This window comes from Pelobates fuscus, chromosome 5 (genome assembly GCF_036172605.1).
Source record: "Pelobates fuscus isolate aPelFus1 chromosome 5, aPelFus1.pri, whole genome shotgun sequence".
Taxonomy (NCBI): Eukaryota; Metazoa; Chordata; class Amphibia; order Anura; family Pelobatidae; genus Pelobates; species Pelobates fuscus.
Window position 1 is genome coordinate 366159384 of NC_086321.1, and position 13615 is coordinate 366172998.

A 13615-nucleotide genomic window follows, 5' to 3' on the forward strand; every position below is an offset into this window, starting at 1 on the left:
AGACGTAATACATTAAAGAATGAAGATTTATCTAAAAAACAAACCACATGAATAATGACTGTCGATTTTTCTTCAGTCTCGTTGGTAAGCTATGGAAAATATAAGTGAACACTAAAGAGTTAAGGCAGCAAATAAGAGTAACTCTAAACACCATATTTTGCTATGGGGTGGTAGTATAGAGCAAAGCCAGCTGGCTGCTAATTGGAGCCATATTGATTAATAGGACACCATGTCAGAATATGTCAGCGAGGCAAGGCTTTATCACATTGCAATAATGTCTCACCCTCCCAAGGACTTCTATGTATAATTTATGGTTATGGGTTAACTCACCCAGCATTTTACTAACATATGGTTCAATGTCCACATCTTGTAAATGTTGATAAGTGTGTGCGTGGTACAGACGGAGTGTGGAATCCAATCGAATAGAAACCCAGACTCCATCTCCAACCCATGCCAATTGCCTGACTTGACTTTCTTTCCTTGGATGTGCATCAAAGGATTTCTGAGGAGGCACAAAATTAAAAATAAATAAATAAATAAAAAAAAGATAAAAAAGATCATAAATAACAAAATGCTCATTTAGAGAACCAGCTGGGTAATGTACGTCATTAAAAAAAAAAATAACCCTTTGAAGAGGAAGGACATTAAACTACATTAAGAGGGGAACAGGGCATGTTAAGCCAAAATCTAAAATCCCCCTATTAGCCCAAATATAAAATCCTCACCTCGATTTTCATTGTTTTTGGATGCACAATATAAATTTTGTTTCTGTATCCGCACCAGACCTTTTCGTGGACAACAGTCATGCATCGGATAGAGTGGTGGGGGCGGCCAAAATCAAGCAGGTGATAATTGGACAGGTCCCACTGCCCGTCTGAAAAACAGCAGGTTCTGAATTACAGGTGAGAATAATAAACATTGCTTAATGGGAATCAATTGAAAAACAGTAAGCACCGTAGTGGTTATGGTGCAAGGAGTGCCTCGGAATAATTGAACAGTGAGACTTCAAGGGAATGATCTATGCACCGAAATGGCTTCATTAAGCTAAAGTTGTTTTGGTGCCTATTGTGGCAGAAGAGGTAGGATAGTACATAAAATAATAGAGAGGATAACCAGAAAAGTTCCCTTAACCATTTAAAACTACATTGCTGAACATACAGCACACACCTCTGCCACGGTTAATCAAAACTAGATTATTCACTAGTCCAGAGACTGGAGAATTGACTAGATTTACCACTTTTAAGTGAAAATAGCTGAATTGGCTATTTTGCAACTTTGCTAATGTAGCATAAACATTCCTTGTTCATTTTTCACAATTCCTAGTCTAGTTGAAACCCCCAAAACAATATTTGAAAAAGCAGGTGCTATAATAAAAGAAACAGACCTAATATTCATGTTCATAAAAAAATAACACCTTTTTAAAATGAACAGACAGCATCACCACGGGTAATAAGATTTATTATTAACAGCACAGGATACATACCGACCGCTCTATGGAATATAGCCAAGGTCCCATCGGCTAAAGCAACTAGAACGATCCCCTTCACGTGGCTGAAAAGGCAAGAAAAAAAAAAAAATAATAATTTTTTACAGCCTGTCCTAAAAAAAATGGTCATTAGGCTACAAATACTTTACCATTAAGAATATATTGTAATACAAAACCACAAATAGCATGAATTAAAGGGACACTATAGTCACCTGAACAACTTTAGCTTAATAAAGCAGTTTTGGTGTATAGAACTAGGGATCGACCAATTATCGGTTTTACCGATATAGTCGGCGGATATTCTGTATTTTCTGCAATATCGGTATCGTCAAATTTAGATACCGATATTGCCGATAATACCTCCTAGGACCGCTGGGCTTATTACAAGCCTGGCGGTCCTGGGGGGGGGGAGGGCGGGCAGCAATCGTTTACCTACCTTCCCTGCAGCTCCTCACTGTAAATCTCGCGATTCCTGCGGCCGTCAGAGCGTTGCCACGGGTAGCCGTGGCAATGCTCCACGCGGCACACAGACCGCGAGATTTACAGTGGGGAGCTGGAGGAGCTGCAGGGAAAGTAGGTAAACGCTACCTGCGGGCCCCCTCACTGCTCAGCCAATGCCACTGGACCGCCAGGGACTGTCATACTGTCATGGCCAGGCAACAAGCAGGGAGGGGGGGGGACAAAAAAAATACAAATAAAAATATTAAAAATAAATATTAAAAATAAATATAAAACAAACATTAAAAATAATTTTACACAAATCACATCCCTTCCAGAAAACACACACACACTGAATATAATGCAGTGTGTGTATATAGTGTATAGTGTCTATATAATGCACATACTGCATTATATACACCACACACACACTACATTATATACACACACTGCATTATATACACACTATACAAACACACTGCATTATATACACACTATACAAACACACTGCATTATATACACACTATACAAACACACTGCATTCACTACACACACACTGCATTCACTACACACACACACACACACTGCGTTCACTATACACAATACACACTGCATTCACTTTACGCACACTGTACATACTGCATTCACTATACACACACATTACACACACTGTGTTCACTATACACACTACACACTGCATTCACTTTAAGCACACTACACACACTGCATTCACTTTACACACACACTACACACACTGCATTCACTTTACACACACTACACACACACTGCGTTCGCTATACACACACTACACACTGCATTCACTTTACGCACACTACACACACACACACACTGCATTCCCTTTACACACCACACACTAAACAGTCACTGCATTAACTATACACACTACACAAACACACCCTGCATTCATTATATATACACACTACACAAATATACACAGCTCCACTGTCTAAACACACTGCATCCACTGCATGTGGCTTGTATATTTTGTGCATTTACCTTTAGAAATATTTTTTTTTTTTTTTTTAAATGGTAAATGTACAGAATATCGGCAAGTTATCGGCTATCGGCCTGAAAGTTAACAGATTATCGGTATCGGCTCTAAAAAAACAATATCGGTCAATCCCTATATAGAATATGCCCCTGCTGCCTCACTGCTCAATCCTCTGCCATTTAGGAGTTAAATCCCTTTGTTTATGAACCCTAGTCACACTCCCTGCATGTGACTTGCACAGCCTTCCATAAACACTTCCTGTAAAGAGAGGCCCTATTTAGGCTTTCTTTATCGCAAGTTCTGTTTAATTAAGATGTTCCTATCCCCTGCGATGTTAAAGGGACTCTCCAGGGAGGAGAGTTTACTCACCTCGTTCCAGCGCCGGGAGCCTCGTGAAGCCGCGCCCCCTATTTCGTCAAAATGACTAAATAGGCGGGCGCGAGCAGGGAGCAATCAGACGCTTCCATTTGGAAGCGTCATTGCTCCCTTGTGCGCATGCGCGGCTTCGCCGCAAATGCGCACATACTTAAGAGGGCGGCATTCATGAGTGACAGCTCGCGGTTTTTGCCCGCCCCCCTCCTCCGCTGACAGGCTGGAGAGAGAAGGAGCGCACACAGTGCCTTCTCTCTCCTGAACACGTCAGACGTATTTTAATACGTCTGACGTGTACAGGGCCTTTTTAGGGCCCTGCGTGATAGGAAGTCCCTCTAGTGGCCGTCTGAAAATACAGTGAAAATACAGTGTTTACATTAGATTGCCTGCAGGGAGCTATAGATAATACCTGAACAACTACATTAAGCTGTAGTTGTTCAGGTGACTATAGTGTCCCTTTAATAGCTTGCTAGACTCTGCAAGAGCCTCCTGTATGTGATTAAAGTTCAATTTAGAGATTGAGATACAATTATTTCAGGTAAATTACATCTGTTTGAAAGTGAAACCAGTTTTTTTTTCATGCAGGCTCTGTCAATCATAGCCAAGGGAGGTGTGGCTAGGGCTGCATAAACAGAAACAAAGTGATTTAACTCCTAAATGACAGTGAATTGAGCAGTGAAATTGCAGGGGAATGATCTATACACTAAAACTGCTTTATTTAGCTAAAGTAATTTAGGTGACTATAGTGTTCCTTTAAACATCACATAGCCGTAATATTGTATTGGGAAAAAAATATATTTAAAAATGTGTCGAAAAGAAACATTGGAAGGTCAGGAGAATTGAGAAATCAGGCTTTCAATAAATAGCCCTTCTGACACTTTTTAAAACATTGGTAGTGTGGCAAAGATATAGGACCAGCCTTTTGGCAACCCTTGTATTGAACCACAAAAACACATGATTTAGAACGGCTAAGAAATACGCTTATCCTTACTTTATATGTAGCCAAGCTATAAATAAAAAAATATATATATAATTTAATATTTGTCTTTAAGTTGCATGCTCAGAGGAGATAAGCAATACTAAACGTTACATAATACCAATGCAGTCCAAACCACAGGTAAATATTTTTCTCAAAAGACAATGGAGTCTTAGTATTATTTCCTTTCTATTGTAGACATCACACAAAACAGTAAATGGAAACTGCAAGTGTATAGAACTGATGTAACTTACACAATACTGAGAATCGAATCCTTCAGTTTTATAGTGAGGAGACATTTCTTCCACTGAGCGACAGAAGAATGAACATAAAGGCTGCAAATAAGGAAAACACAGCTAGTTGGAAACAGTTTTACTTCAGTTTTAGCTCATTAGCCGATATAGACAAGATAAGAGAAAAGAAAGGTAATGGATCTAGTGTGAAGACTTGCTTTGTAAGGAAGCGGTATAACTAAAACAAAGATTTTTTTTAATTTATTTTTTCACTGAACAATTAAAGTGGACCGGTCACTCACAATTTTAATCGGACACTGTAATTTATGTAATGAATAAATGTATTTGCTATAAAATATACTTACAGTAGAATAGTGAGTTTTCAGACTAGTTCTCAGGGCACACGAACAAGTCAGGCTTTATTCTCATTGGAACAGAACTGGTAAGTGCAGAATGTTTTGGATTGTTTATGTACCATTAAAACTGGGTTGGAAACCACCACTTCAGATGGCACAAGGTAGGGACTGTGGGAGGTGACACACAGACTGGGCAGATCAGCACCCCCACTTCAGGATGGTATTACCCCACCACCACCACCACCACCATCTTTATGCAAGCACCAGTATTTATCCTGGATGTTAGATTTCATTCTCTCTAAAGGAATAACACATTCTTTTTGCACGACTGGCACACTGTAAAGAAATCCAACAGATGTGGCAACAGAATTTGGACAGAGGAGTAGTACAGTTTAAGGCCTTACACTAAACTAAATACTTTTACAGGTGCCTTGAATTAGTAAAGTGCTGGGGCGACACAAAGCACCCTCTCCTTCCTCGCTCTTCTCTCACCGATATTTGCTACTTGGTTATGTCATCTGAGGTAGGTGGAAATGCCATTTCGGGAAGGCTGCAATCTACCTGATCCACATTTAGCTACAGAATTCAGATGAAAATATCAGCAAGCTGGCAGCTGGTTGCAGAGAAACCTTGGAATCTTTTCCATAATATGGCAAAAAGAATATATTTTCCCGACCATGCAAACAATGGTTTCAGGGACTTACTGTCCATTCTGTGCTCCGAGCCACATTGTGGGTAACAAGCTGTTCATTTTTTGCGCTTCTTCTCTCATCAGGTCCTGGTCAGTGGGTAAAGTGGCTACACCATCTTTATACAAGTCGCTGTCATCGCTGTGATCAAACAAAAGAGTAGCAACAAAGTAACCCAATGATAAGAACACATAGCAATAATTTACTAGCATAAAATGTAGACTGTGTGGTTCTACTCGATGGTAAAACTAACCTCAGCGGGCATCCTGACGTGTCCTCTGAAGTGTTCTGGACACCCAGAGGGTCTGTGAAGACATGTTCAGTATAGATTCCGGTTTGAGAAATGTCAGCAACATCATCCGACGAACCAACTCCAACCTCTGTGGCTTCCGTTGCTTCCTCTGCTGTCAGTACATTGTCATCCAGTTCACTATTTGCGGTGTCGGGATCTGGTAATCAGAAACCATGAAATGTCTGCACATAGCACGATCGAAAACAGTTTGTAAAGTTTAGTAGATACACCCCAATGAAAGTATGCATGCAATTTATTATGCAAGATTTCTCGGGGGTTGGGTACATGAAATCTTAGCTTGCAATATCTAGCGTCTGCAGTTGAGAAAGCTTGACTTTATTGTCTATGCCAGGGAATAACCTGAAGAGTTATTATATAGAGAGGTCTTGAAGACCAGTTGTGCATGCGCACAGCTGTCCAATCACAGACTTCTTTCAAAGACAATCACTTTGTTCAAGCACCTGCTTTTGCGTTTACCCAATAAAGTAACACCGCCTGTGAGATATAGGGTGCTGAGATTTAGTGTTTATTTAGAAAAGTGCAGAATTCTATTGAAAACAACAAAACAGAGGACACACTCTACACACAAGCACTTCTGCAACCTGGAGTGTCTTTTCTTTGAATCTGTCTATCATTCGTTTTTTTTTTTTTTTTTTTTAAATGACTGTTTACTAAAACATTTCTAGCTATTCTGGTTTTTCATTGGTTATTTGGCAATGCCAGGAAGTTAAAATATTGCATTTCTGTACATCTGTACAGTTAAAATATACACACAGACACATGTACATACCTACAACTGAATTAGTTTCAGTCTCTGGAGAAACAATATTTGGGACCTGTGTTACAGAAATTTCTACATCATCTCCAGAGGACACTTTTACTCCTACAGCAACATTGTCCGTTCCAGACGAGCCGCTGCTCTGGAGACTCTCAGATAAGGAAGATTTATCTGCTGGGCAGGATTCAGAGTCAGTTTTGGTGGTGTCTCCTGAAGGGTAATCTGTTTCCATAGCCCCTGTTATAAAAAACAAATATCTTTCAATATTTCATCATCGATAATTAAATAATGCATAAAATTGGCATTTTGTAAGGTGAATCATAAAAGTAACATCCCATAACCCAATATAAATACATTAACATTCATAGCTACATACAATTCTAGTTTCCATGACATTAAATGTAAGAAGCAAGTTCTTTTAAAATAAACGCTTTCCAAATTTTCATTCAATTACTCATTCAGCTCCAAATAAAAGATTCACTGAAATACCAAAAACGAACTTGAAAAATACAATTCTGCAACTTCCAACAGAAAATATTTCTGTATACAAAGAGTAGCAAGCCACGATGGATAAAACGTGTATCATACCTGGAACACTCGCTATACACAGAACATGGGAGTTGCATACGGTGAAGCTATCTAACATATTGCCCGGATTGTTGGCATCTACAATAATGACTTTAGTGGACGAGTGCGTGCTCGTGCAAATCCACACAAGGCTTGATAATTCATCCTGGTGTCTGAGCTCTTTCTGTTGCACCTCCAGAGAAAAAAGAAACGGAAGTTAAGAATCACATTAAAAACTCCAAAATAGATGTTCTCTGCAGAGTTACAAACTAAATTGAGTGTCTTACTTTGAGTTCCTGTTCAAGTTTCTCTAAACTGCTCTGCGATTCGCTGCGCAGTTTATGGCTTTCCATTTCCGATCCAGATACATCACTGTAAAACACACTGGCTCCAATAATTGAACCGCCATCTCTGGTCTTTCCACCAGATAGGTTAACACCAACCGCACACCACAGCTGTGAAAAATAGCATAGTGTTACTGTTCCAATTCAGAAAATGTCAACGCATTTTGCAGCTTCAATGGTTTTCTGACATTAACTGGGGCTCGACAGTTTTTTTTGCACTACTCGTAGAGGTTGCCCTTGTACTAATATGAGTGTCAGGATAACTCATTAAAAAAAGGCAGATAAATGTGCTTAGAAAGCACGTTTATTGGACTTTTTTTTTCGAGCAGCAGAACTGCTTATTGTTTCATAAATATAGAATGGAATCAAAGCCTGTTATTTGTATATTCATTACCTTCATTGAGCTATCCTTTTCGTCCAATGGTCTTAAATAAACTGGAACCGGGAGATTTTTCATTTTATTCTCACTCTGACCTCCATTCGCCAACTAGAAAATTAATAAAATAAATACAATTTAAAAACTACTACTATTACTCAATATCAAAACATGAACATGCATGTTCTGCAGGATTTTAAAAGACAAAAATATATATAACATAACGTTTGCGTCAATGTGGCCATAAATTATTTCACATAATTTTACTTAACATATCTGAGCTTAGAAACATGTGATATAAAACTTAAATGGTCTCCTAAAAACTTTAAAATCCAACCTTCAGTAACGACAAGCACAACAGAGAGGAGGACGACATAGCAGCAAACCAGAAAACAATTTACAGCTTCCATTGTAAGCAGAGGGTGCTGAATGGCCAAACAACGTATTTCAGAAATGAGTGAAAGTACTACGAGGCTTAAAATATGTTTTAAAGTGTTAATAATGTTTAATCTTCAAAGAATTGTAGCCTGTAGCGCAGTAAAACGATAGCGGGTGATGCAATATATATATTACCGGTTTATACTTCTGAGGAAGACTCCAGCCAAAGGCTTGAACCCGTCCATCTTCTTTCTGCACGTGTGCCTTCACTTGACGGTACTGCTCTCGTTTCTGTTCTCGCCGGGAGTTTGTAGAGGCATCAGTTCTGATAATTGAATAATCATAATGGCGTCAGTTTTCACGTTACTGGTGGTACAGTACTACAGTGGGACGTAAATTGCCTGACTCTATATTGACTGTGATTTTAAAAGTTACAATAATCCATCATTTTTGCACCATTTAGAATGCAGATGGAACATTAACTGAATATCAGTAGCAGCCAGGTGCATGCTGGGTATAGGGGTGTCCTAAGTTCAAAAGACAGAAAATGTAAGCACAAACAGGTAATAAATGGTGCTGCAAACAATTACAACTGTTACAAAAGAAAAAACAACAACAAATAACAATATAATTATATGCTGGTATGATTGGTGTCAACTTTCTCCTCCCCACCCCAGTGCCAGATCTGCTGTAATAAATCATATGCACTAAAGAGGAAAGATTTTATACAAACTCACTCGTCAAGGAAGTCAAACGCTTTTGATTTGTCGCTGGGAAGTTTAGATAAGGCACTGCTCTTCTTCTTGACAGATGGCGTGATATGTGAGGTGGGTGCATTGTACTTCACGTTAACAGGAAGATCAGGCTTCTTGGAAGCAGTGCCGGACGAACTGAACAATCGACTAAAACTGAAAACAAAATCGAAAATAAATAAATAGAGAAACAAAAAAATCTTAAATAGTAAATTGTAAAAATAGTAGCTAACTTCATGATTTCAAACCTGCTGCATCTCCCAGGATTCACAACAAACCAAGCATTATGTTAGATCTGTTAACAGAATGGTAGAGTAAACAAGCTCACAAACACTTTCCACAATCTACCACTATGTCCTAGGTCTGGGAAAATTTGTGGTAATATTTTTAAGAGGCAAAGGGCAATACTGTATAAAATGCATTGCAGGGGCAAAGTGTAACAAGTGAAGATATAAGCAGGAGCATACAGTGGTGATTGCGCTAATTTTAGAAATACACCCACAGGGGCTGCATGAAGTGAAGGGTTTCTATGATCCTGCAGGGAGAACGATGGCCACGGCAAAATCATTACTTTAATTAAACCTAAGCAAGCGTACAACATTCTCTCTCTCCACAAACCTGGTTTTATACAACATTTAACTTTCACACTTACAATTGCCAGATACTCGATCTCTTCTTCTCCTGCATGGCTGGGTTCTCCCTCGATGCTCTGGAATGTAAACCAAAACACTTAAATGAAATAAATAAAGATGAAGCAAAAATAAAACCAATGTAAAAAAAAAAAAATTAAAAAAATAGCCAAACAAACCTGGTCATTTTTTTTTCTTTTATTTCACATTCCAACAAGGCATTGACAGCAGAATTACCGTATATACTCGAGTATAAGCCGACCCGAATATAAGCCGAGGCCCCTAATTTTTCCCCAAAAAACTGGGAAAACTTATTGACTCGAGTATAAGACTAGGGTGGGAAATGCAGCAGCTACTGGTAAATTTCTAAATAAAATTAGATCCTAAAAAAAATATATTAATTGAATATTTATTTACAGTGTGTGTATAATGAATGCAGTGTGTGCGTATGAGTGCAGCGTGTGTGTATGAATGCAGTGTGTGTATGAGTGCAGCGTGTGTATGAGTGCAGCGTGTGTATGAATGCAGTGTGTGTATGAATGCAGTGTGTGTATGAGTGCAGTGTATGAATGCAGTGTATGAATGCAGTGTATGAATGCAGTGTGTGCAGGGCCGGTGCAAGGATATTTGCCCCCCCCCCATATGTCCTGACCTCCCCTCCTCCTCCCTCAGTGGTCCTTACCTCCCCACCCCCGTGTTCCTTCACCCCCCTCCCCCAGTGGTCCTGACTCACCCCTCCCCTAGTGGTCCTTACCCTCCCCTCCCCTAGTGGTCCTTACTTCCCCCTCCCCTCCCCTAGTGGTCCTTATCCCCCTCCCTCCCATAGTGGTCCTTATCCCCCCCCCCTCCCTCCCTCCCATAGTGGTCCTTATCCCCCCCCCCTCCCTCCCTCCCATAGTGGTCCTTATCCCCCCCTCCCTCCCATAGTGTTCCTTTTCTCCCCCCCTCCCTCCCATAGTGGTCCTTATCCCACCCCCTCCCTCCCATAGTGGTCCTTATCCCACCCCTCCCTCCGATAGTGGTCCTTATCCCCCCCCTCCCTCCCATAGTGGTCCTTATCCCACCCCCTCCCTCCCATAGTGGTCCTTATCCCACCCCTCCCTCCGATAGTGGTCCTTATCCTCCCCCTCCCTCCCATGGTGGTCCTTATCCCACCCCCTCCCTCCCATGGTGGTCCTTATACCCCCCCCCTCCCACGGTGGTCCTTATCCCACCCCCTCCCTCCCATAGTGGTCCTTATCCCACCCCCTCCCTCCCATAGTGGTCCTTATCCCACCCCCTCCCTCCCATAGTGGTCCTTATACCCCCCCCCCCCTCCCACAGTGGTCCTTATACCCCCCCCCCCTCCCACAGTGGTCCTTATACCCCCTTTTTTTTATTATTATTATTTTTTTATTATTTCTTATTTTATTTATATATTTATTTTTCGTCCCCCCTCCCTGCTTGATACATGGCAGGGAGGGGGGCTCTCCTTCCCTGGTGGTCCAGTGGCAGTTCAGTGGGGGGGGGGAGGGGTGCTGGCAGAGCTGTAACTTACCTGTTCTGCAGCTCCTGTCAGCTCTCTCCTCCTCTGCGCCGTCCGTGCAGCTCCTTCTATCAGCTCACACTGTAAGTCTCGCGAGAGCCGCGGCTCTCGCGAGATTTACACTGGGAGCTGACCGAGGTGCTGAACGGACGGCGCGGAGGAGGAGAGAGCTGACAGGAGCTGCAGAACAGGTAAGTTACAGCTCTGCCAGCCCCCCTCTCCCCCGGTCTGTATTATGGCAATGTAAATTGCCATAATACAGACCTTGACTCGAGTATAAGCCGAGTTGGGGTTTTTCAGCCCAAAAAATGGGCTGAAAAACTCGGCTTATACTCGAGTATATACGGTATACATTTTTTTTTCCAATAAAAAAACAAATCTAGTCAAAGTTGAGCTGGAGAATTTAACCTATTTGACTATTTCAATATTGTTACAGTTTAGTGAATAACCCTTCTAATGTTTACATGACATACAACAAGGGATGACTAGAATGCCTGTAGGAGATGCATTGGTAACAAATGTACTTAAACTTTTTTTTAATTGTACTGCTGTGAAATTAGGCTTTGAGGTTTGCAAATACAAAGTGCTTTAAAAGTTAACACATACTTAGACTTTCAAAAAACAAAACAAAAAAAACAAAACAGAAAACTGATGAGTATTAACACTATAAATCGAATATGTATGCTTGTATCAAACAGCAATACAGTACCATTTTCCACACCTTATCAACATCAGCTGTTGTAGTCTAAAATGTAATATTTTCCTAAAAAATTTGTTTGAATCAAAACTATCTCTGAGCTTTCTAATCTGGCCGTTATGGTTTAAAACTTGAAATTCACTTTGGCTTCTCAAAAATATACACCCCAATTAGATGGAATATCACATGTTCTTCAGAGCAGGTTTGGGGGTTACTCTGAAGGACATTTAAACTGTTCCCCCACCCAATTAAAAAAATCCTTCCCTAACCTATTGCAAAATATGCAGTCTAATTTTATACAGATACTGTGAATGTCACAAAATGGATTTTTCAAACATTATTAACCCTATAATTTTGCTTTAGTTCCCTTCAGAAACTTGTAGAGAAGTAATGTTCGCTGACACAGGAAATATGTGATCACAAACCTTATCATTTCAGTCCATCGCACGGCTTCCTGGAGCTCCATCAATCTTTCCTTATATTGGTTTCTCTCCATCAACACTCGAGCCATTTCTACCCGGGTAAACCTCTTCCTCTGAGCAGTAGGGACATCGCTCTTTAACGATATACAAAGTGCAGTTAGATCATTTTATCAAATAACACAGCCCTGGACCTATTAGATTACAGGCATTACAAAACGTCATTTTAGTAGACTCACATCTTCCTCGTCTTTGCCCCGTTGCCGCACTTCTTCTGTCTCTGCCCTTGCCCTAGAAAGGGTTAAAGCACATATGCAAATAAACACTTTTGTACTGTACGGTTTCAAAGTGTAAACAGGATCATAGCAAGATATAAGAAAGTGTGTGTGTGTGTTCCTGGCTTATCTTAATAATAGAGAGGTAGGGGGAATGGTGGCCAGTGCCACAGAATGCAAGTCAATAAATATATTGTGGATGGCTAAAGGCTGGCCGATAATTATGCAAAATAAAGCCCTGGATTGTCTGCAGAGCTGAAATACCCACTTCTTCAGCTCTTCTTCCAGTTCCTTGTTCCTTTCCTCAAGCTTGTTTTTCGACTGCTTTATGACCAACAGTTCTTCCTCTAAGACCTGCTTCTCACACACAAGCTCATCCAACTTTGCGATCAAATCATTTTTCACGACATTTAGAGCATTTCTAGGCAATGGGGAAAACATAAAGCAGTTTAAAATGCAAGTAAAATAAATTTACTAACTTTACAAAAAAAATTTATATGAAACAAAAATCTCAAACAAACATCCCAAACTACTATAGAGGCGTCTTTATTAAGAAGTGAAAACAGGGGTTTGGGTAAAAAAAGATCAAGGAAAACAAGAATGGATTTAAAGCAAGCTACTGTGCAATGTTACTACTGGACTGATGGAATTTAGGAAATCGGAGCATAAAAATGTAGGAAGAAAGGATCAGATGGTGAGAAAAATAAAATGATAATTGTAGCATACATGAGATACATAAAGCCACATACTTTGTTTCTAGAAGCTGTGAGTTCTCTAGGATAAGATTTTCAACTTCTCGCCCCATTCCTGAAATAAACAAGATTATTCAAAAAACAAAAACAAAAACTAAACGCTTATATGCAAGCACTGCTCAAGGACATCTAGGGCCCCCAGTAAACAAAATAACTGCTGAGAAACAGTTAATAATGTTTTATGGCTTAGAACAGCAAACACATTATTTGTATTGATGAGCATACACCGGCACAATCTGGTGGAAATGTCCCAAAGTAGCCACTTACAG

At 40.2% G+C, this 13615-nt stretch overlaps 1 protein-coding gene across 3 annotated transcripts in view; it reads right to left on the reverse strand.

Annotated features, from left to right (window-relative positions):
- The window catches only part of SPAG9 (sperm associated antigen 9), a 70630-nt gene that overhangs the window by 7838 nt on the left and 49177 nt on the right, over positions 1-13615 (reverse strand). For all 3 annotated transcript variants that reach the window (XM_063456074.1, XM_063456072.1, XM_063456075.1), the window contains 17 exons: positions 13344-13401; positions 12863-13015; positions 12559-12610; positions 12326-12456; positions 9702-9758; positions 9035-9205; positions 8493-8622; positions 7938-8030; positions 7487-7654; positions 7221-7392; positions 6645-6869; positions 5816-6011; positions 5578-5703; positions 4539-4619; positions 1484-1551; positions 726-874; positions 331-502 (listed from right to left, as the gene is read on the reverse strand). In XM_063456074.1, coding sequence (XP_063312144.1) covers positions 331-502; positions 726-874; positions 1484-1551; positions 4539-4619; positions 5578-5703; positions 5816-6011; positions 6645-6869; positions 7221-7392; positions 7487-7654; positions 7938-8030; positions 8493-8622; positions 9035-9205; positions 9702-9758; positions 12326-12456; positions 12559-12610; positions 12863-13015; positions 13344-13401 — 2202 coding nt within the window. The remainder of the gene's footprint in view (positions 1-330; positions 503-725; positions 875-1483; positions 1552-4538; positions 4620-5577; positions 5704-5815; positions 6012-6644; positions 6870-7220; positions 7393-7486; positions 7655-7937; positions 8031-8492; positions 8623-9034; positions 9206-9701; positions 9759-12325; positions 12457-12558; positions 12611-12862; positions 13016-13343; positions 13402-13615) is intronic.